Consider the following 22,751-nt stretch of genomic DNA (forward strand, 5'->3'; position numbering starts at 1 on the left):
TCTCAAACGTGAATTCCTGTTTTATTTGTATAATTTTGCTTTTTTACTATTCTTATTTTTTGAAAATTGTTCTCTTTATTACTAGAGTTTCTAAGTTCATTCAGTGACTGAATATTTTATAACCATTCATATGAAAAGTTACAGATTTTCCATATTTGCTTAAACATATATTTGCATTCATAATTATCCATATATCAATAATGCATATAGAAAGATTAAGTCGTTGAAAGTTCTCATTGTTAATTAAAACTCAAATCATCGCTAAAACAGTCGTCAATTGAATAAAAAAATATATATACGGGGTTACAAGCATTCAATTCATTTCCTTGATTAAGTGTTCTGTTGTTCATTATAAAATTTCGACAATTGAGGAAGAACTAGAGATAGGTTCCGGTCTTCATAAAGCCTTTGAAATCTGCGATGTTCTGCCAGAAGCTCATAGTTGTAGCCTTTTAGCTGGGATTCGTTCAACGTAGGGTACAAGGACTTAAGTAAGTCTAAAGATAGGATCTTTGGGAAGAGAGGAGTTGGGTGATAAAAGTCGGGAATAAATTCTTTTGATTCTAACTTTTGAAAGACTTTTTTGAGGGGGAGTAAATAATCCAAATTTTTCTCTGCTAAAGCACTCAGCGTTTCATTCCAATTCATTTTTAATAAAAATCTTTGCGTTATCAAGAGGTACAAGAAGACGAATTGATCAGTAGAAAAAGCAGAGTTCTCTAATATCTCACATGCCAACTCAAATTCCAGATATTTGTTTCCATAAATAGAGAATGAAGTAAAAAAATCAATCATCTCCACAAACGAAGAGGGTTCTTCCAGTAGCAAACGAGTGAGAACGTTGGAGGTTACCCTATACCGTATCGATGTTTCGTTTAATTCAGAGCAGTTCACCTCAAGCAGTAATATTACAGCTTCCTCTTCATTTTCTGCCATATCTGTCGTAGATCCAAGTAACTTTGCATACTCATTTTGAATGGAAGCAATCTTGTGATCCGAGTTAGCCTTCTTCATTCTTGTTTATCATATAATTATCATCACAGTTGCTTTTGTTCGTTAATGTGAACAATTTTGACAAAGCCAAGCGTGTAGTTTCCTGGCTTACTTTTGACTTTTTTATCGAATCATCACGTAATAGGATGTCAGCTGCCTGTGCGAAATTCCCCAATTCAGCTTCATATACCCATAAGAAATTATGTAATTTATTAGTTTCAAAAAAGTTTCGTAAATAAGTTTGATAACACCTGAAGTCATGCAGCAGACTGTGTATTTGACCCGTTTCAATCATATGAGTGAAAAGAACAGTAGCAAATTTATCCTTGTACTTTTCAATGTACAATTTTTGTTTTTTAATTTTGTCTTGCTGCTTCTCTATGCTTTCAAAGTTCAGTAAAGCAACCAATGAATGAAAATCTTGCACATGCTCAGATATACTGATTGCACGTTCCAAGTATCCAATGTGAGCTAAATTTTAGTTGTAAGTGAATTCGTTTGAAAAATATAAAACCTTACCTAGGTAAGTTAACCATGTTTTCCTTGTGTTTCGAAATTGCACTTCGAATATGTTAAAGTGTTGCACTTCTGCAGCTGATTCTGAAGTCGACGAATTCTGAATTGCATTCGCCAAGACATGTACAAGCAAACAAATATGCTCTATTAAGTGAAGGATTTGCTTTTGCAGTTTTAATCTCAGTGTGTTATCACGAGGATCCTTACATTCAAGTAGAATATATTTCTGATCCAAAGCAATTGACTCCATAATTTGAGTTGAAAGCAGTGTAAGATTTTCAATGTCAAGGTTGCATAGCTCTGATAGAAAAAGGGTTGTAGGATCCACATATTTTATAACTTTTTCTTGGCGGTAAGCCAATTCATTTCCAAATACCATCTATTCCAAGTTAGTATATATATATATATATATATGTATATGTAGACATCAATATAAAGTGTATGTACTTACACCAAAAACGTTATTCACCGTTATCATTATTTGCACTAGCTTCAGATTGAAGGTTTCTTTCGTATTAGCATAGCGTTTGCAAAACGTATGCAATAAATGCAGCAAAAGATTTAAATTCAAGGATTTTTTAAGAAAAAGGTCCTCTATATTCCCAGAGGCTGTCATAGCTTGAAGGATGGAGTGAAGAATGTTGTTCTTTGGATCTTCACATGTCAACTGACCATAAATGTCGACGAGCGAGTTAACATAAGCAAGTTTAAGCCAGAGTTTGAGTTGTTCAGTGGCTGTCAGTTTTAGATATTTCATAGAAACTAAAATCATTTCCATAAGCCTTTGAAACTGGTAATTCAAAACTTCACTCACTGAAGTATGAGAATCAGGATATGCTTATAAAAGTTAATAAGGATAACGGGTAGAATAAAAAGCCTTACAGATTGAAACTTCATCACATAAGCTAAGTAGTGTTGGGAACAACTTGCTTTCCGGTAAAGCAGATGAAAAATCGGGCCATAGAGAAAATTGGTTCTAGAAATCTGTTAATAACATAAATTGAAAGTGTTTTACCTTAAATAAAGGGTTCTGCATTGCATATTGTGAAAGACGGCTTCGTAGAAAATTAAGACCATTAAACTCATCGCTTAAACAATTGGTAGATTCGATTGATATAATACCGTTACCCTTAGTCATTAGATGAAGGGCCGGGAATTTCAAGACCCGATTGTTTCCATGCTCGAAAACAGCATCCACGGAGGCAACATTTATGATTTGAAATTTCTTACACGAACTGTTGGTAAATAATGTTTCTTCTACAAAATAAGAGGTATTTTTTTCCCTAACTTTGTGAAGAATAACTAATGATAAATCAAAAACACAGTAAATGACTGTACCAGGGTAAGGATGTAAAATACGGGCGGAGACGGAGGCAGCTAAGGAAGGATAAGAACGGATCTTATGAAAATGTGAAATCTCTGGTATCATCTCATTACTGAAAGAAACAGACGCGACTGCATAATTCCATCTGGAAGCATTGTCATGCCATGTAATAAGACAGACCAACGAATAAGGATCCCAATTACAGATAGAAAAGTCAAGGAACTCACAACGATTTACAGTGGAACCATCAAGACGGGAGCTTTTAAGTATGAGATCTCGAATATTTTTTTTCTGGAGCAATTGGTATTTTCCCTTTCGGAATATTTCCCAAATGTATATATCGGCATTTGAGAATAAACCGTAGACAAGCCTTTCGTAGGCGCCTTTAATAGAACCAGCCCGTACGGCGACGATGTGATATGGATAACAAATCATTTTCGAAATAATTGATTGAAAATGAAGGATAGATCCTCCCAATGGAAGCGTTTGATAAACTAACTTTAGCTCTCGCATGTCATCTCTTGGATACAAATGAAAAAGTCGACCAAATGTGGTAATGACCATAAATCCAGCAGGCTCTATCATGGTCAGATTGACACATTTTTCCACAGAAGAAAGGGGAAGCTTAACGTGTAAAAAGCCTTTACAATTATTCATTTCATGAAATAAACGAAGACAATTTATATCCTCCCAGTAGAATGTATCACCCGTTGTAGGAAAAAGGAGGATACATCCAGGATTCACACACGTGAAGCTCGTTTTCACGAATCTGACAAACACACTTAAAGGTGCAAATCCACTTTCAAAATTGATGAATTTACTCAAATGTCTTTTGATATCATAACAAATCATATTTTTTGTACAGTAGTCATCATTCGAAATGCATAGAGTCCAGTTCTTTATATCAATCACAATAAATCGCTGAAAATATGGGTCGATACAGCTTCCACAATAATCTACTTTGACTTTTTCGTCGTGCTCTTTTGGTGGACACAGTTGAAATACACGGTATAGGTCAGTTGAAGTTAAAAAGAGAGGGTAAGTAATGTTTTTCACGCCATTCTTCAATTGCCTATCGTGTTGATGCAAAAAAAGAGGCTTTCTGCCATTGAAGCTTGCATTATTGCCAATGCTAAACATTATTTGATATGTATCAAACCAGTACAATCCTTTTCAAAAAGTAATTTATAAAAATATCGTGTATTATAATTTGGCATAACAGAAGGAATAAAGAATAAAGGATATACGCTCAATTGCAATATTGGTTTTTTTGCTCCGGCCAATTTCCTATAAGGGTTATTTTGAATTCTTTTCATGTACACAATTATTTGTAGCTAGTTTAGGAGTGTAATTTCTTCAATACTCTGAAACTCAAAAAACAATGCTTAAGGGCTTCAATATAAGCTATAATTGGTAGTTCATCATATCAACTCCATAATCTTGACACTACGATATTATAATCGATGGTGGTGGTGAAAGTCGCTGTTCTTCCAACTTAACCTGAGCACATCCTCTCGCTTTCACCAAAAAAGCGTCATTATTTGTTTCTTTTTGCAAATAAAAAAAAAAGGTTTTACAATAGAAAAAACAAGGACGGGGTTGTAGAGTGTTTGAAATGACTGCTTTAGCTCCCTTGAAAAATTTGAGAGCAAAGGCGGCATTTTCGTCCTGTGGTCGCGAAATACTTTGGTCTAATGGATTTTGTAAAGGGTTATATAATACTAAGTTGCTGAGGAGGAGTATCAAAACTGTTCCTTCTAATTCCAAGCATGCAAACTTTCGCGAAAATGCCCGCACAAACTCCACGGCTACTGCCACGGCAAATGCTACTGCCACCACTGCTTCACAAGCCAATGGAATAAAATACGATACTTCTTATGTTGGAAAGACTGGTGGTGAAATATTTCATGATATGATGTTAAAGAACAATGTAAAGCATGTTTTTGGATATCCAGGAGGTGCTATCTTACCTGTGTTTGACGCTATCTACCGTTCTCCTCATTTCGAATTTATTCTACCACGACATGAACAAGGTGCTGGTCACGCTGCTCAGGCGTATTCACGTGTAACGAGGTTGCCTGGTGTCGTTTTGGTAACTTCAGGACCTGGAGCCACAAACGTAGTTACACCTATGGCAGATGCTTTGATGGATGGTACTCCATTGGTCGTTTTCAGCGGTCAAGTTGCTACTTCTTCTATTGGCAGCGATGCTTTCCAAGAAGCTGATATGATTGGTATTTCTCGTTCTTGTACAAAGTGGAATGTAATGGTGAAGGATATCGCTGATCTTCCTCGTCGTATCGATGAAGCTTTCGAAATTGCTACTTCTGGTCGTCCTGGTCCTGTTTTGGTTGATTTGCCAAAGGATGTTACTGCTGGTGTTTTGAGGGATCCCATCCCCGTTACATCTTCCGTTCCCTCTTTGAACCGTAGAATGAGAGAAGTTTTGGAATTTGGAAACAAAAATGTCGAAGCTAAGATTCAACGCGTCTCCACTTTATTGCAGCGAGCTAAGAAGCCCGTGATTTTCAGTGGACAAGGTGTTCTTTACAACTCCGAATCCCCCAAGTTACTTCGTGAATTCAGTGAGCGTCTTCAAATCCCAGTCACTACTTCTTTGCTTGGTTTGGGTGCTTACGACGAACGTAGCGACCTTAGTCTTCACATGCTCGGTATGCACGGAAGTGGCTATGCTAATATGGCTATGCAAGAAGCGGACATGATAATTGCTCTCGGTGCCCGTTTTGATGACCGTGTAACTGGTAATATTGCTCTCTTTGCTCCCGAAGCTAAACGCGCTGGTGCCGAAGAACGTGGAGGTATTATTCACTTTGATATTTCTCCCAAGAACATCGGAAAGGTTGTTCAACCTACTGAAGCCATTGAGGGTGACCTCTATGAATCTCTTAAGTTGCTTAATGCAGCTGTACCAAAGGTCGATCTTGACTCTCGTGTTGAATGGTTGTCTCAGATCCAAGCATGGAAAAAACGTTTCCCATTTGCTTATACCCCTAGTGCTCCTAATGAGTTGGCTAAGCCTCAAGAAGTTATCCAAGAACTTGATAAGCAAACCGTTAATATTAAGGACAAGGTTACCATTACTACTGGTGTTGGTGCACATCAAATGTGGGCTGCTACCTTTTATCGTTGGACGAAGCCTCGTGCTTTAGTTACTTCTGGTGGTCTCGGTACTATGGGTTACGGTTTGCCTGCGGCTATCGGAGCAAGTGTTGCTAAACCTGATGAAATTGTCATCGATATTGATGGTGACGCTTCTTTCTCTATGACCGGTATGGAACTTGCTACTGTCCGTCAGCATGACATCCCTGTTAAGGTTTTACTCCTCAATAATGAAGAACAAGGTATGGTCACCCAATGGCAAAACCTTTTCTATGAGAAACGTTATTCTCATACCCATCAGAAGAATCCCAATTTTACCAAATTGGCTGAATCCATGGGACTTAAGGCCTTGCGCGTCGAAAAGAAGGAGGACCTTGCCTCAAATATGAAAGAATTTTTGGAAACCAAGGGACCTGTTCTTATGGAAGTGTTGGTTGCTAAGAAGGAGCATGTGTATCCTTTTGTTCCTGGTGGTAAGGCTCTTCACCAGTTCATTGTTCACAAGAGCCTTTCTTAAGCACGAGGAGGAAAGAAACCAAAATTTTATAAAACAGTTGCATTATATTCGTGGAAATCTAAAACCTATTGTTATTTCTTATTAATTTTTATTATTTCTTGCTTTATTTTAAAACGGGTGATATTGGGTTTGTATCATCATGGATAATAGTTTTGGGCTTTCCTTTTGTGTCGTATGGTTATTTACTTTAGTCTGCTTTTTTTACCCAATAAAGACATTGTTAAAAAGGTTAGCAAACAGAAAAAAAAGTAATGGTAAACGCATTATATTTTAAGCGTATCAATGCAATGTATATACATAATTATCTAGTAATTCATTCAGTCTAATATTAAAGCCCATTTCCGTCTGCCATCTCCATTTTCGAATGTCCCAAAAAATTTTCTTTATGTTTTTTATTTACCATTTATTTTTCTTAAATTTTTTATGTTTCTTTTGCGGAGGCTTCCCACCATGGTTACGAAATGAAAATTCGTTTTTGTCATCAGCAGGAAAATATTTCCGCTTCGGTCTGTCACTTAGATCAATCCTCGAGCCAAGGTCACTTGTAGGGCGCTGTTTTGGGTATTTCTGATTCTTTTTGGATTTACCAGAATCACGATTTCTCGATCCAAATTCCGTTTTTCGGTTCTCGTTAAAGACTGAATTAGAAACATCATTCCCTGTGGGACAATTTGCCTCGCAAAAGGCAGTACTTTCTGGATAATTAGAGCGAGACGGAAGATGGCAATCATCACCAAAATGTTCCCCAGACGCACAGTTGTAGCAATACTTTTTTACTTCATCAGGATTCACTCGGACACCGGTATCTGTTTCGACATAGTATCTCCAAATCAAAGGGCACGTCCAGCTCGTATGGGACTCAGTATTGCACGTTAGACATCTTCTTGGTCCTTTTCTACGCGATTCAGGACAGCGCACAGCAATGTGGCCTAATAAGCCACAATTAATACATCGTTTTGTTCTCGGGCAACGGGGAGATATATGGTCATCGATTGCACCGCATGTAGTACACTTTCAAGAGTTAGCAATATGATGTCTTTTTCATGAAACGCACCAATGTATGGGGACATTCTTTCGCAATGTGTCCAAAACCTTTACAATTATGACAGAGAATAGTTTCTGAGGGATCTGCTCCAAAATAACGACCCCTGCTAACCTAATCAGTTGTTAGTCAAGTTAAGCTATGAAGAAGCATAATTACTACGTACATCAGCCCATTCACCGCCTTCTACTTCATCCAAGGTGCTCTCAGATAATTCAGTGGATGAATCATTCTCGTATACTTCCTCATTTTCGCCGCCTTCTGGTTTTTCTGCTGGAATTGCCTCTTGAATTTTTGGGTCTACTGGTAATGCAAAGATTTTCTGCATAAACGATGTTTCTTCTCCATCTGAAATATCATCCGGTACTGGATTTTCGTTTATGACCGTCATTGGTGACAAAACTGGATTTTTGCAGGGTGAAACCTCAGTTCATAAAAAAGGCAGTTTGGGGTGTGTCAAAGAATGTGACTTTAATTCAGAGTTATGTGAAACAGTATGTCTAAGTAAGTCTAACTTTACCATTTAGATTTTTTTCTTCTTCTAACAAATTCATAAATTCGAGCTATCACTACTGTATGCATCGGCCTCTCGACTTGTAAAATTTTCATCCAGGTTTTAGATAATTCATTCTATTATGGCAGAGTTTAAATAATTAATTAAATAAGATTAAAACGTATCTTTAGAGACTTCAATCTTTTGGTTGTCTATGATTTTGAACCATACAAATATCAGAGTATTTTCAAAGTTATCCATTTTTAGATTTGAGAATCATGATAAAGCAATTCAGAGTCTATTAAACTTTGTGAGGCTATATAAACCGAACGTGATTGTTTTACACTGTTTTTTTACTGTTCACTTCGTTTCAACAGGTACCAGTACCGCCAAGTTTCTGTTTGCTATACCACCCAAGTACGCGAAAGCTACTCAACAACGACCAACTAGATAGAAACTATGCCAAAATGTAAGATCGCCAAATGGGTAGAATAAAATCTAACAAGTATAGATTTATGCGACTATTGTCAGGTCTGGTTGACACACGACAGTCAATCTGTTAGAAAAGCTCATAATGCAGGCCGCGCTCATTTACAAAACGTCCAGGATTATTATACGAGAGTTGCTCAAGAAGAGGCCCAGAAAAGACTTGAAGAAGATTCATCACGGGGCGGTTTAAAGGAGTCAAGCTCTTTGCAGCTGCCCTTAGCATATGCTTTTCCTCGTACGTTCATGCGCTGCAAATTTGTCCCCATGTGATTATGTACCAAAACTAACATACTGATATAGCTAAACTCTATCAATTTCAGTTTACTTACCCGCCGCCGCCTAATATTGTGCCAGCAAACGTTTATATGGCACCAAGAAGTTCAGTCCCAACTACTGCGCCTATGCCGTATATTCCTGCTGCAACTACCTTCAACACACCATATCCTAATGCTTCGACTACTACAGCGACAATGCCTGTTGCAAATGCATCACCCGACGTCAATGTCGCTCAGCCCTTTACGCATAACGGTCCACGTCCTCGGACACTGAACAATCCCCAAATGACTGGAAAACAACATCCCTATCATTATAAAAAGCAATCCTATGCACGCTCATCGAGAACTTGAAAAAAGTTCTTTAAACAACTTGTCCTTGTTTATTAACGCATACTAGCGTACTTCATTGCGGCTTATAGATTGCTTGCTTTAACTTGACATTGGCGGATGTGAACATTAAGCAAAGCATGCCCAAAGCTGTTGGTTTTGTCAAGAAGGTTGTAATACCAAAGAAACCTCTAGATGTTTTACTTCCATTTTATGATTCAGACGAAACCACTGTAGAGAAAGTCCTGAAAGAAGATGAGAATCTTTTATATGTAACGTTTCTTGCAGGCTTAGAGGCGTCTCTTCGCAAAAAAGATATTTATTTATACAAGAATGGTGAAATTTGCTACCAAAAATACCTAAAGAGAAAGCGGCGAGTCATAGACGATGATAGTGATTATGACGCTGATCGTGATGCGAGTGAGCTAGGTGGTTCTTATGCTAAACATCAATCTACCAAGTCTCTTCGAAATTCATCAAGCAATGTACGAGGTTTTTCCCTCCAACGATTGAGTAGTCAGGATACCGACCTTTATGCATCCTCGCCTCCCAAAACGGAAAAGAGCTCCAGTAGCCGTGGGAGTTCTCGCCAATCTTCACCTCGCTCCACTAACAGATCGAAATTAGATTTATTTCAGGAATCCTCTTCAGATGAAGGAGCTGACCTTTCTTTGCAATTGTTCAATTCTTCAGACGAAGGCGTACCAGCTCTGAAGCAGACCACGGTAAAGCCAAAACCTTTGATTTTGACTGCCCTTGCTAAGTTCACGCATACTTCAATGTGTGTCAAATGCCATGAGCATGAGGGTAAAAACGCTGATCGAAAGTTTATTTATTGTAAAACATGTACGAATACCTTTCATTTGAAATGTTCAGGAATGTCTGCCTTGAATAAAATTCATCAAGCTGAAATTGCTGTCGAGGGTTATTCTTGCTCCTCTTGTTCAAAGCCCTCTTCTCATTTACTTTTAAATAATTGCATTTTGTCGGGCTATGGCTTGGATGACACTTTGGATATTCCATCCACTTTTTGTTCTGCAGATCATAATTTTCGCTTAATATCCTACACCAAAAATGTTAGATTTCGTTGTTGGCGTTGCAGAAGAGTGTTATACTTTTTCTACTATGATGAGAACCCCAATACATTTGCATCATCAATTCAAAGTTTATTAGAACGACGGTTATGTGATGAATGCCTCTCTTACCCTGAAGATGTTGATGAGGTGCTTGCATGGCGTCTCCTATTACCCATTTCTTTATTAAACAATAAACCCGTAAAAAATCCTTTATCCCTAGATCGCCCGGGAATTTGGTCCAGGGAATATTATGTTCGACCCAAGAACCACTCATATCTTCATTGTTTTTGGTGCTCTGCCTCTTGGTTAGCAGGCGTCTCAAATGCAAAAAAGCGAAACTTTGATTCTCGGGAAACAGATCCTTATAACGGATCTACTGATCTTATACCTCCTTCTTATACAATGATTGACAAGGTTTGGGATGTGCAATACAAAAGTCCTCGAACTTTTAAATCCAAAGAAAAGCAAATCCAGGCATTTGCAAAAGTGGAAAAAGCTTATGTCTCATGGCGTGCATTGCCTTACTCAATGTCTACATGGGAATCTGTTTCTGATATAAATACTCCTGAGCAATGGAAGGCTTGGAAAGATGGCTATCTCGAATATGTTAGAATTTGTTGGATAGAGAAGTCTACAAAATCCGGTTTGATTGGCAATCATAATTTTAATCAGCTTGAGTTAAGTGAGCAACCGTCCTATATCACTGGGGGAAAGCTTATGTCATACCAATTACAAGGTGTAAATTGGTTGTACTATCAATGGTTTCAGCGACAGCACTGCGTTTTGGCTGACGAAATGGGTTTAGGTAAAACCATACAGGTTATATCCTTTGTCAGTGTTTTGTATCACAGACATAAGTGCTTTCCCTTCCTTATTGTCGTCCCCCATGCAACTGTTGCCAACTGGGAACGTGAATGTCGTAAATGGGACCCATCTTTGTTGGTTGCAGCATTGGTTGGATCTGAAGGAAATAGAGAAATCGTTCGTAACAACAGGATTTACAGAAATGATAAAACAAAAGGTATAGGAACACATATTCTTATAATAAGCACCAGTTCTATTGATAGCGAAATTGGTCTATTGAGGAAGTTTCATTGGCAATGTATGATTATTGATGAAGGGCAAAGATTAAAGAGCGATCAATCTTGTTTGTTTAATGAACTTATTTCAATAGATGCTAGTCTTAAAGTTTTACTTACTGGTACACCTTTGCAAAATAATATCAGGGAGCTATTCAATCTGTTACAATTCCTGAATCCGAAGAAAATTGATGCTTCTGAGTTAGAAAAACAATATCAAGATATTAACGAAGAAAAGGTTAAAGAACTTCACCAAATGTTGAAACCTTTCTTTCTTCGAAGGGTTAAAGAAGAAGTTTTAGACAAACTTCCTCCGAAGGTGGAAGCGATTATACCTCTTACAATGACTCCTCTTCAGAGAAGACTTTATAAGTTAATCGTCTCGAAAAACGTTAATCTAATTCGAAACATCGTTTCTAGGAGCAACACAAAATCGAACAGCAACAACTCACGTGCTTCTTTAAGTAATATTTTAATGCAACTACGAAAAACCTTAGCTCATCCATACATTTATTCACCTGACGTTGAAGGAAAAGATGTTCCAGAAGAACTAAGCATGCGTTCTCTTGAAGAAGCTAGTGCTAAAATGCTTCTGCTTCGGTTATTACTTCCAAAACTTATCATGCGTGGTCGCAGAATCCTTATTTTTTCACAATTTATTCAGGAGTTAGATATACTTGAAGATTGGATGGATTATAAAGGTATAGCGTATTCTAGATTTGATGGTACGACAACAGAACATGAAAGACAGGTAGAGATTGATTCATTTAATGCTCCAACTTCGGGGAAAAGCTGTTTTCTGTTATCCACCAGAGCTGGTGGTGTCGGAATCAATCTTGCTACGGCGGACACAGTTATAATCTTGGACCCTGACTTTAATCCTCATCAAGATATGCAGGCTATAGCAAGAGCTCACCGCTATGGTCAAACCAAGAAAGTTTTTGTCTTTAGTTTAGTTATTAGAAACTCAGCTGAAGAAAAGATCTTACAAACAGCACAGAAAAAGATGCTACTGGATCAAATTATCGTGCAATCAATGGGAGAGACCAATGAACCAGTCATTGACCTTCACGAAATTCTACAACACGGCGTGCGAGCACTTTTTGAAGAGAATGATGACATTGATACTATACGTTACGATGAAAATACTGTGGAAAATTTGATCACTGACGCGGAACAGAAGGACGTTTCTTCTACTAATAAAGAACCAGGAAGTACTAAGAATGCTTTCGCTTTTGCTCGTGTTTGGGTAAACAATAGGGAAAACACCACGGTTCCGGAAGTGGATACTATGGAAACAGGTGATGATAAGAAACCTGATGATGATATTTGGCTTGATATTCTCAAACAACGGGAACGGATCACTCAGGAAAGTTCACTTTCTGATACCGACGGTCGGAAACTTAGACGACGTAATACAGTCATGTATGATGAAGGTGGTTTTATGAATAGTTCGGATGAAGAATATAATACAAGTTACGCCTCATCACGTGAATCTACTTCATCTGATATACTGGTGACTAATCCAGTACAAGCTGAAGAACAGATGATTAACAATCATGATAACCCATCTTCATCTATTATCAAATTTGATCAGCCAGATTTAACTCCTGAAAACTTCTTTGATGAATGGAACAGGATGAGAGCTTTAATAGCCACATATCCTTTTTACGATAAGTCTGACCCTAAATCATACACATTTCTGAATACTGCTTCTAGTTTTGCGGCTGCTAATAACCATAATATAGGCGGTACTTGGAAGCCTCTACCTATAAGAAGTGCTGAAAATGCTGACGATTCCGCCAGCAATAAAAGCTTGCTAATTGCTAATAGCATCCCGAAAGCTGTATTTGACAGATATTTAGCTGTTTCTCTCGACGATAATAATGGTATTTGCAAATGCTGTGGGATAAAACATGTTCCAGGCCGGTGTCCCTTAAATAGAGTACCCCTAGAGATTTGCTTCCTTTGCGGCACTCCTCACTTTAGCAACAAGGAAGCTTGTCCCTTACTTAAAGACAAGAGAGCTGTCAATGTTTTAAGATTTCTGCTAGCGTACTCTCGAGAGCCTATAATAACAAGGATACTGGCTCTTAAAAGGCTGAACAACTATCTATATGAAACAAACAAGTAGTCTTTGGAAACAGCTAAGCTTTACACTAGTGGTAAATGATAGCGGTAACGAATAAATTAAGTTTAACAAATTCTAAAATTTAATACTGAAGATAGTTTATTAGCCTTAAGATTCATTTGTCAAGCTTGAGCTTTGCAGTACGTATTAGCCATATGGAACATTAACTATCATTATGATAACTGTAATCAAAAAAACTTAATTTGGGCTATTCATGGGGTCATTAACGACTTTTTTTGCGTATATAAGTAATTCAGAACATAAAACAGGAACAAAATGTGAGATTTCTATTCATCAGTTCTTGGAGTCGTATAAAAAAAGCAAAGGTTTTTGTGGAAAACATCACCGGAATCAGTAATAAGTTGGAAAAAGGAAAAGAATGTTTTCTTCGTTGTTTCCACAGGGGGAATTCTGAGAGACAGAGCAATGAGGGCACTTTCTCCAGGTTGGACTTGATGCGCAATAGGCAAAATGGAAAGGGGTTCATCGCGTGTTAGTCTATCACCACCGTTAAATCTCAAATAAAGAGGAGCAGGCCATGTTTTCAATGAAATATTTTTCAACTGCCAAATTTTCATACAGGATACATTCGGCCCAGGATTTACAGGAAGAAGGTAGTCTCGTACGAGCTGAAAATCGTACTGAAGCTCTTTAGGTTTAGAATCGGACGGGGGAAAAGAAGTAGAAAAACGAGACAAACAAAGCATTTCATGATGAAAATGAAATGTATGACTGATACATTCGGAGCAAAGATCGAAATCCTTACACACCAAACACTTGTAACGATTGCCCACGATGGGATGGGCTTGGCAAGAATCACACTGCGAGGAGCGATGAACGAGAGATGTACGAGCGAAATCAGTGTCTGAAGAGAACGAAGGAGGAAGCTGGAAAGGAGAGATTCCGTAAGGATAGGCTTTCGTAATTCGGACAAAATTGTGAATTTTTGAATGATCATTAGAACGGAAACAGGAATCGCAAAGATCATAATCATCGCAAGTGCCGCATTTCAAGCGCAAATTCCGGATGGGCTGTTCACAAGCATCGCATATAGAGTACATGAAATCCGAAGACTTTAAAACGGAAGGAGACGTAGACAAGGAATGAAGTTTTGGAGTTTGTATAACCCTCTCGAAAGATGCTTTTAGGCATGAATGAGAAAAAGTCTGGTTATTGTAACAAGATCGACAAATATCAAAATCCAGACAATCCTTACAGTGAAAATAAACTTGGTCTTGAATCAGCTTTAAGCATGAGTTACAAGCAACGGAAGATGGTTGCTCCGTAAAAACAGGCTTGTTATTAAGATGCTCGACAGAAGAAGCAACCTGACGATGCAATTCAGGGTTTTTGGCCTTTGAAAGGGACGAGTGAGTTGTTGTTTTGCACATAAGGAGATGGAAACTTTAGAATTGCAAAAGTAATAATTAAGAAACGTCTAAAGCAGGTTCTGAACAAATAAAATTAAAGGAACCCTAAAAACTTGAAAGAGAAATAGCGTAAGATTTGAGATTGAAGAAAGTTGTTGAAGAAAGAGAGTTGAATAGAAATGCGAGGGAGTGAATTGAGAAGACAATCAAACAGTCCTAGAATGTTGATTTGTTTTCTATGTACTATCCTTTGAAAAAAATAAAAAAAAAAAAAAACTATGAGGATTGAAAACTCTTAAATACGGAACTGATGATTTCTGTTTATGAAGGATCTCGTATTGAAACAAACAAGTATTTCCTGCTCCAAAACAAAACAAAAGACAAAAAAGGAATGTAAATGAAAGAAAAGTTTATAAGATAAATCCTTCACGTTTCTTCTACTAGTATTTTTCTAAAGGAATAACTTACTTATAAAGAAGGGAAATATGTTTGTTATGTTACAAAACAAAGCAAGAAGAGAGTAAAAGGGTTTGGTGAAATGAAGCCATAAAAATAGGCGGGTTCACTGTGATCATGAACGTGTCTGTTATCTTTTCATAGTTTCTATCTTTATGGATAATGCTTATCAAACAAAGCACAGAATAAAAGCATAATGACATTAGTTGCTAAGTATAGTAATATTAGTTATATGTAAGCATATTATTCAGCACTGTATACAATAAGGGCATATGTGCATATGACACATACAAGTATCACTTTCGAAAGTGTTGGGAAGACAGTTAGTTATACTACATTAAGGAATGGTTTACTTTGCAGACCTAAGCAGGAAGGAAAGAAAGAAAGACTTTAGGAAATATAAATCATCTTATTGTAATTGTAATCAAAAGTTGTCTATCAAAGATGCTTAGAAAAGAATAAAAAGTACTTCAAATATTCTAACCAAAATAAAATCACTAAAATAATCATAGTTAGCGGAATTCAGAATAGGTAATTCTAAGCCGGTCACTGAAGATGGTAATCACTATTAGAGAAATGCCTAGTATAAGGCCGAAAGCCATAATAGGTACTATGGCTCCTTGATTGCGAGGTAAAACAACAATAGAGAGGAAAGCCATAACCATTATTGAAGCAGTAGCTGAAATTTCTGGTGCCGATGTTAATCTTGAAGTCGCTATATATGCGGCACACGCGAGCACCGAGAAAAGCCCTGTTAGTTTCATGATAGGCGCGGATGTCATCTTTACCTTACTACGAAAATAAAACTGAAACGGATATGAAAAGAACGAAAGAATGAACTCGAAAAGGCAGTTTAGTTTGTAAGGAAGAATTATGTCGATTCATAGTTTAAAGCCCTGATGTCATGTAACGTCAATAAGTATTTGAACATGGGACGTGAAGATTGAAAAGAAATTGTGACCCCCCAATGTCGTGGTTTCATTTCAAACACGCTTCAAGCTCTTTACCAAACGTTTGTCACTCTTCGTTTCTCATTGCTACTACTACCAGCTTTCCATTCAAGCGAGGTTGTATTTTCGTGAATTGTATTCAGAAGCAAAAAGCTCAATTTTCGTCTACTAGAAGAATCTGCAATCGACTTTTTGAAAAACGAAAAACGTACCTTCTCCCTACATATCTCTCTACGTGTGATTCTATTCCTTCAACCTATAGTCATTACACCACCATGAGTCAAGAACAAGAACCCAAGGTCTTAGAAGTTAGTGATCTCGAAACCAAAGACGCAAAATGGACTAGTTTGAAAAAGATTACCTGGCAAGATCAGAGCGGTAAAACAAGGGCTTGGGAAATGGCTGAACGTACTACTCGATCTAAAAGCGGTATTGACGCTGTCGCCATTTTAGGTATTATTCCAATTGACGGTGAGCCTCACGTTTTGTGTCAAAAGCAATATCGTCCACCACTTGGCAAGATCTGTATCGAGATTCCTGCAGGACTCGTAGACTCGAATGAATCGCCCGAAGATAGTGCTATACGTGAGCTTCGCGAGGAAACTGGTTTCGTAGGATCCGTAAAGGAAGCCACTACGGTTATGTATAACGATCCGGGTCTAACAAATGCCAACCTGAAGATTATACTCGTCGACATCGATATGTCCAAGCCTGAAAACCAAAATCCCCAACAACGCTTGGACCAAGGAGAGTATATTACCAATTTTCCCATCAAGTTGTCTTCTCTTCAAGATGAATTATTTTCTCTAGAGCACCAAGGATTTGCCGTGGACGTTCGTCTTTCGACATTTGCCTTAGGTATGCAGGCTGCTTTGAAATACTTGGTGAAATAACCCGTCCTTTTCATTCGTCAACATACTTTACACTCAATCAATTTATGAAGACTCTTAAGTTATGCTTTTTTGTTCTCTATTTTTCGTATCATCAGTAATTAAATTCTCTTCATTCATAACTCTATTCTATAAACATGTTCCTAATAATGATGACCAAAGTAAAGATATAATACAGATCTTGTAGTTTAAAAATAATAAACAAGATTAACAAAAAAAATCTAATGAAAGATATTCAGCAACGCACTCCATGCATACTTTTGGTGATAGACATCTCGCAGCTCTTGAAAGGCAGCCGCATTTGCAAAAGGCAATCTTGTCAAGGGATCCATATAGACTGCCCTATGTCCCGTAATTGGACATTCCTCAATAACATTTTCTGGCAAGCTGGGTACTTCCATAGGACCTTGGCTGAGAGGATGTTCAAGAGGAGCGACATAATAATTTCGGAATTGTTTTTGGTCATCCAACGTCTCTGTTTTGGTGATAAACTTAATTATTGGACCTTGCAAGCGCCGATGTTTAGCAGCACTTCTTCGCAGTCGAAGCTTTCGTTGTTCTTCATAATTGACGTAGCTTCGCAAAGAGCCAATGTTGAAAGCCTCCGTTTTAGCAGCCTCTTCTAATCGCTGCTGTTGTGTCAAACCAAATTTCGTTCGATCCGTACCGGCATGAACTGTATACTTTCTTCTTGGTTTGGCTTCCTGCAATCGATGCTCCGTCGATTGTGTCATGCGAATTGTATGCATTCTGGAGCTCGACCTCCGAGAAGAAGGGTCGGCTTTTTGTTTCTTATATGTTTTTTTTAGGAGTCCAGGTTCGCTTTTTTCTGGCAACTTTGTTTTGGGTGTTCCAAGGGATTTTTGCAAATTGGTAATTCGATGTTTCTGTAAACGACGTTTCTCCGATTTCTCCTCTTGACGAAGCAATCTCTCTTCTTTTTCAGCCAATTCCACTTGCTGCTCTTCTTCACCTTCTTCGGATTCACTACTTTCACTCGAAATGTCAATATCGCGTTCTGCGTCCACTTCGGTTTCGAGACTGTACTCTTCATCTTCTTTTTCAGGTTCGCCTTCTTCCGTAGAAGCCCTTATATGTTCTTTTTCTAATAATTCCCGTAGTTTATTGCCAGCATTTGCTCGTCTCGAGCGACCAGCAATCAAGGACTCGTGTTCTGACATGGCAAATCTTTGAGTGAATTCTTCAAGTTACAATAGAATAATGAAAATCCCAAAAAGCAGCGTTGAAAATTCTCTTTTGTTTACAAGGATTCCATCAATTTACCATGTTTGAACTCGTACGGCGCTTTCCAGGTAAAAATTGCGACCTTTAACGTTGTTGTTCTTAGGTATGCTCAAAAATCTCGTCCGTGGCAGTAGTGGTGAACAAACAATGGCACACAGTTAAACCAAACATAAATAAATTAAAAATAAAAAAAAACTTTAATATTATTCAACAAAATTCAAAAAGATTTACGAATGCCTTAACAAATTTTGCGAAAGGAATAGGGGCAGTAGGATGGTTCATATGGACGACACCTAGGTAGGGGAATTCAAGGCAACATCTGGCAAATAGTTGAGGATTAGAAAGGAAATGAATTCTTGGTTATAAAAATGATTTAGGAAAGAAGGGAAAATGTGCTCCTTCGTTTGTTCTTTTTTTCTTTTTACTGTCTACTCTATTCATAACCAGATATTCAACTCACTACATATTTCATAAAGCAAAAACAAAAACAAAAAGAATAAATAAAAAGATCATCAATTTTACCGTTCGTACACTACAGCTTCTTCCAACAGAAAAAAGGAAGGATTATATTTGGAATATCTACCATTCTCAATACCTCAAGGGCAAGACTTATAAAAGAAGTAAATTTGAAGGAGGGCGAAAAAAGAATTACCGATTTTGGCTTAGCGGTCGGATTTGTTGTGGAAGGCATCGCACCGTAGGATCTGATCTGACGTTCATTTGGGAGCATCATGATCCGCTCGTTCGTTCCGCGCCGTCTGAACCTAACCACAACACCACTACTCAAAGAAGAAAAGAGAAAATAAAAAAAAGAAAACGTCTTGGAATTTTTTGGTAGGAATTGAAATTTAAAGGGAAACAATTGATATAATACAGAGATTGCTTGTCCTTTCTTCATTTTTCATCATTGGCCTTTGGCAGGCATTGTAAATTGTTATTCCAAGAAAATAAAGGTGCAAATGCATAAATCAGCTACTGATGGCGTCAAGCCTTCATCGATGAGCCGTTCAAATATGGATCCTGCGTCCCTCGACATGCCAGAGTTAAAAAACGAGTTGGATAATTTGCTTGACTCTTCGTTAGAGAGTAGTGGAATTGGAGCTACTTCTTCCTCCACATCTCCGTTTCTCGGAGCTTCTAATTCCGAGAAAGTTTACCCAGGTAGTAACAATAAGGATCCTTATAGACTAAAAAATAATACTTTACTATCGGGAACAACATCCCAATTCAAAGATTTATCAAACGAAATTTGGCCAAGTCTAGGTTCTGGTGCTACATACGAACCTTCTGCTAGTGAACGACACAGAAGTTCGTCTTTGTCAGCGTCCGAGGAATCTACAAAATTGAGTGGAATGACAGCTACGAATTATACTACTTCTACAGCTAATGTTCCCAAATTGTCCATTCCTCCCTCTGCTTCTTTGGCTGTCTCTCCTCCTACAAACAGGGCTCGTACATCTTCCCTTTCTTCTTCGACTAAATACGATCCCTCTTTTCCATGGACTTCTAAGTTTTCAGCTGCTCCTTCTTCTTCTACTGCTTCCTCTTTGAAGCAACCCGTCTCGTCTATGTCTCTTCGTCCATCTACGGACACATCTCCTGCGTCCGAGTCTGGTCAGCGAAAATCTTCTTCTAGCAGTGCAACGTCTATCCCGACTTCTGCTGCTTCCGAAATCATTTCCAACAAGGACCCAGTAGTTTCTATGAATTCTTCGGTCAATTCAAATGCTGCTGCATACAATAAACGTTCAAAGGGTTCTAATAGATTACGCTCTTACACGCTACCTTGGAATCCCCGAGTTTTTAGTTCATCTGGTGGCTTTATGTCTTCTTCGCTCGCTCACCCCAATACTCTTTCTTCTACTTCCTCTAATGCGAATCAATCTGACATTTCTTACATACCATACAATCAGCAGCTTCCATCGGTTCCTGCTGATACAAAACTTTCCGCAGATTCCAGCTTGAATTCATCTGCCGTACCATACTTAAATCATGGAAGTTTGGACCAGTTGAATCCTTCCCCATTATGGACATCCGATTTGTCCCACTTATCGCACACTTTGCGTACGGGCCGTTCTGGCTTTGTTCCTTCTGGCAAATCGAGTACTGATCCATCCGATTCCGGTAATAGTTCAAAACATGTTGCTCACAACTCTGAACGTTTGGACTCCTCTCTGAACGCTCCCTTTGGCCTGGTAGATTCGCAGCATAATTTTCATGCTAAAAATCTGCAAAGTGGTTTTGCTTATCAAAGACCCCAGGCGTACGGTCTCAACAATAATCCACTTAATCCCAACAACCCCTTAGCATTTAAGGGATCGGCTTTTGAGGCCCCTGAACGCCCGGGTGGGATGGACGTTGTTCCAGAGCTTCCACCTCTCGGTTCACTCAACCCCAGATCTCAGACAATGTTAAACTCTCGTCGTCGATCACAGTCTTTATCCTCTACTCTTACTCACCCTCCGACGCCAGTTTCATCATTAGTGGGAGGAATGGTTGACCCTGCGGATCGGGGGTCACCAAAAGCCAAAGGCTCACCTTCGTATAATCCTTCTTCCTTAACAAATGCTCCTTCCCCTCTCAGCACAAGTAACAGCAGTATCAGAACCTCTACTCCTGATACAAGCAGCGTTAGTGTCAATAATGTTGGTAGCACAAAAAGTGTCCTTGACGCCAATAGTACTACAGGTTGGAGTGGTATTGGGGATGCCACTATTGGAAATCTTACTCAATCGGAGCCGACACATGCTTTATGGATCGGCAATCTTCCTGTTGGCATCTCTTCAGATACCGTTGCTGCTACTTTTGCTTCTCATGGCACCATTACTAATATAAGAATGCTTTCTCATAAGCATTCCGCTTTTATTAATTTCGATAGTGTCAATACAGCAAAGTATATTTTGGAAGAGCTTAATGGACAATGTATTTTTTTGGATTCTAACCCTATCTGCATCGGATTTGCCAAGGTTGCATCTTCAAGTTCTGAAAACGCTCAAACAGCTGTCGATGGTTTGAACAAGGCTTTTTCCAACGTGTCATTCGTTACATCTTTACGAGAAGTTTATGATGATATAATTGGTGTTATTAAATCCTTTGGGTATGATGATCTCTCTAATATACGTCCTATTTTAGATACTGCCTGTGATTTAACGGAATTTACAGCCCAAATACCATCCATCTCTAAAGCATTCAGTAGCCGCCGATTAAATGCTCCTAAACTTCGGCAAGTCCGTAAGCGGATTGACAATGGTCTTTGTACTCAAGAGGAAGTCGAGGAAATTGCCGTTAACTGGTTAGATGAAGTATCAGATCTTGCTAGTGACCACCTGGGTAATACAGTAGTACAGAAGCTATTTGATTACTGCTCTGATCCCGTTAAAGAAATGATGTTAGAAAGGATTGCTCCTCATCTTGCGCAGATTGGAATTCATAAAAATGGTACCTGGGCAGCTCAGAAAATTGTTGATGTAGCCTCTACTGAATCTCAAATGCTTCTTATCGCAAAGCATCTTCAGCCATATATACCTCTCCTTTTTGCAGACCAATTTGGCAATTATGTGGTACAAACATGTCTCCGATTTGGTTCGCCAATGAATAATTTCGTTTTTGAAGCTATAATGAATCAATTCTGGGTAATTGCTCAAAGTCGCTATGGTTCCCGTGCTATACGCACTTGTTTAGAAAGTCCTGATGTTGTTGATGAGCAGCGAGTTTTGGTTGCCGCAGCAATAACTGTGTATTCAGTACATTTGGCCATGAATGGTAACGGTACACTTTTGTTGAATTATCTGATTGAAAACATGAATTATCCTAATATAGCTGTGCTTTTAACGCAGAGATTCACGAAAGATATTGTGCGAGTTTGTACTCATCGACTGGCCTATAACTCTTTGCTGAAGATTCTTTCGATGCCTCAAGAAGAAACTATTTGTGCTGATATGGTTGTCGAAGCTATTCTGGGTAAATCCAATGACTTGAATACAAGCTCTTTGGAAAAAATAATAATGGATCAAAATTACGGGCCCTCTTTCCTTTGTAAGCTAATGACAATTGAAAAAATTTCACCGACATATCGACACGCTCTGCAGCAGGCTGTTATCTACGCATTAGAGAGGATAGAAGACCGGGGATCCTCTGAATTAAGGAAGCTTTCGGAACTTTGTAGTTAGGAACTTCCAAAAGGTACTTTTTGGAGTATTGGATTTTCATTTTTAAGGAAAAAATGCAAAAGAATTGCATCTAATGATTTAGAGTTACTTATAACTTAACGAAGAAAAAGGAATCTTCGTCAAAAAGCTGTCTGTTTTTGTTACCACTTTCTCTTTCTGTTAGTTTTCCCCTTATCTATTAGTTATGAATTAAAATGTTATGCCTTAAAATAATAACATGTTTCTGTTTCGTACAAACCATTCAATAAGATTAATTGAGGTTTGAAAGCTGTAGATATTTTTGTGGTCT

The 22,751-nt window shown here is 38.2% G+C and overlaps 9 protein-coding genes across 9 annotated transcripts; 5 read left to right on the plus strand and 4 right to left on the minus strand.

The window, feature by feature from the left end:
* Positions 1–73: 73 nt before the first annotated feature.
* SPOG_04203 (nucleoporin Nup131) lies at positions 74–4,375 on the minus strand. The gene is made up of 5 exons (XM_013166464.1): positions 2,525–4,375; positions 2,392–2,485; positions 1,961–2,346; positions 1,513–1,888; positions 74–1,464 (listed from the first exon to the last, which is right to left on the minus strand). The coding sequence occupies exons 1-5, from the start codon at positions 3,971–3,973 to the stop codon at positions 1,001–1,003; spliced, it is 2,769 nt and encodes a 922-aa protein (XP_013021918.1). The 5' UTR covers positions 3,974–4,375; the 3' UTR covers positions 74–1,000.
* On the plus strand, positions 4,264–6,732 carry SPOG_04204 (acetolactate synthase catalytic subunit). The gene has a single exon (XM_013166465.1). It carries the CDS (start codon positions 4,449–4,451, stop codon positions 6,468–6,470), a length of 2,022 nt encoding a protein of 673 aa, XP_013021919.1. The 5' UTR covers positions 4,264–4,448; the 3' UTR covers positions 6,471–6,732.
* SPOG_04205 (zinc knuckle TRAMP complex subunit Air1) lies at positions 6,705–8,075 on the minus strand. The gene is made up of 3 exons (XM_013166466.1): positions 7,679–8,075; positions 7,525–7,626; positions 6,705–7,481 (listed from the first exon to the last, which is right to left on the minus strand). The coding sequence occupies exons 1-3, from the start codon at positions 7,901–7,903 to the stop codon at positions 6,867–6,869; spliced, it is 942 nt and encodes a 313-aa protein (XP_013021920.1). The 5' UTR covers positions 7,904–8,075; the 3' UTR covers positions 6,705–6,866.
* Positions 8,076–8,464: 389 nt separating this feature from the next.
* SPOG_04206 (U1 snRNP-associated protein Usp103) lies at positions 8,465–9,120 on the plus strand (the record flags this gene model as incomplete). Its single annotated transcript, XM_013166467.1, has 3 exons — positions 8,465–8,474; positions 8,517–8,729; positions 8,795–9,120. 3 exons carry the CDS (start codon positions 8,465–8,467, stop codon positions 9,118–9,120), a joined length of 549 nt encoding a protein of 182 aa, XP_013021921.1.
* A 116-nt stretch (positions 9,121–9,236) lies between these two features.
* Positions 9,237–13,385, plus strand: SPOG_04207 (SHREC complex subunit Mit1; the record flags this gene model as incomplete). Its single annotated transcript, XM_013166468.1, has 1 exon — positions 9,237–13,385. One exon carries the CDS (start codon positions 9,237–9,239, stop codon positions 13,383–13,385), a length of 4,149 nt encoding a protein of 1,382 aa, XP_013021922.1.
* Positions 13,386–13,426: 41 nt separating this feature from the next.
* SPOG_04208 (transcription like zf-ZZ type zinc finger protein) lies at positions 13,427–15,356 on the minus strand. The gene has a single exon (XM_013166469.1). It carries the CDS (start codon positions 14,771–14,773, stop codon positions 13,670–13,672), a length of 1,104 nt encoding a protein of 367 aa, XP_013021923.1. The 5' UTR covers positions 14,774–15,356; the 3' UTR covers positions 13,427–13,669.
* Positions 15,357–16,143: 787 nt separating this feature from the next.
* Positions 16,144–17,208, plus strand: SPOG_04209 (ADP-ribose diphosphatase). Its single transcript, XM_013166470.1, has one exon. It carries the CDS (start codon positions 16,176–16,178, stop codon positions 17,049–17,051), a length of 876 nt encoding a protein of 291 aa, XP_013021924.1. The 5' UTR covers positions 16,144–16,175; the 3' UTR covers positions 17,052–17,208.
* SPOG_04210 (Swr1 complex subunit Swc2) lies at positions 17,106–18,229 on the minus strand (the record flags this gene model as incomplete). Its single annotated transcript, XM_013166471.1, has 2 exons — positions 17,106–17,172; positions 17,307–18,229. The coding sequence occupies 2 exons, from the start codon at positions 18,227–18,229 to the stop codon at positions 17,106–17,108; spliced, it is 990 nt and encodes a 329-aa protein (XP_013021925.1).
* Positions 18,230–18,455: 226 nt separating this feature from the next.
* SPOG_04211 (RNA-binding protein) lies at positions 18,456–22,747 on the plus strand. Its single transcript, XM_013166472.1, has one exon. The coding sequence runs from the start codon at positions 19,253–19,255 to the stop codon at positions 22,460–22,462; it is 3,210 nt and encodes a 1,069-aa protein (XP_013021926.1). The 5' UTR covers positions 18,456–19,252; the 3' UTR covers positions 22,463–22,747.
* Positions 22,748–22,751: the final 4 nt, after the last annotated feature.

The sequence above is a fragment of the Schizosaccharomyces cryophilus genome (assembly GCF_000004155.1).
Source record: "Schizosaccharomyces cryophilus OY26 unplaced genomic scaffold supercont4.1, whole genome shotgun sequence".
Classification (NCBI taxonomy): Eukaryota; Fungi; Ascomycota; class Schizosaccharomycetes; order Schizosaccharomycetales; family Schizosaccharomycetaceae; genus Schizosaccharomyces; species Schizosaccharomyces cryophilus.

Excerpts from the sequence above, each read along its gene's own strand:
- SPOG_04209 (XM_013166470.1), top strand. The coding sequence starts at position 16,176 with ATGTCGTGGTTTCATTTCAAACACGCTTCAAGCTCTTTACCAAACGTT.
- SPOG_04203 (XM_013166464.1), bottom strand. The coding sequence starts at position 3,973 with ATGTTTAGCATTGGCAATAATGCAAGCTTCAATGGCAGAAAGCCTCTT. Across the intron at positions 2,347-2,391 it reads ATGTGATGAAGTTTCAATCT|CATATCCTGATTCTCATACT; the intron begins GTAAGGCTTTTT and ends AACTTTTATAAG. Across the intron at positions 1,889-1,960 it reads CGGTGAATAACGTTTTTGGT|ATGGTATTTGGAAATGAATT; the intron begins GTAAGTACATAC and ends AACTTGGAATAG.
- SPOG_04208 (XM_013166469.1), bottom strand. The coding sequence starts at position 14,773 with ATGTGCAAAACAACAACTCACTCGTCCCTTTCAAAGGCCAAAAACCCT.
- SPOG_04205 (XM_013166466.1), bottom strand. The coding sequence starts at position 7,903 with ATGACGGTCATAAACGAAAATCCAGTACCGGATGATATTTCAGATGGA. Across the intron at positions 7,627-7,678 it reads AAGGCGGTGAATGGGCTGAT|GTTAGCAGGGGTCGTTATTT; the intron begins GTACGTAGTAAT and ends ACAACTGATTAG. Across the intron at positions 7,482-7,524 it reads AAGAATGTCCCCATACATTG|TGTACTACATGCGGTGCAAT; the intron begins GTGCGTTTCATG and ends AACTCTTGAAAG.
- SPOG_04204 (XM_013166465.1), top strand. The coding sequence starts at position 4,449 with ATGACTGCTTTAGCTCCCTTGAAAAATTTGAGAGCAAAGGCGGCATTT.
- SPOG_04211 (XM_013166472.1), top strand. The coding sequence starts at position 19,253 with ATGCATAAATCAGCTACTGATGGCGTCAAGCCTTCATCGATGAGCCGT.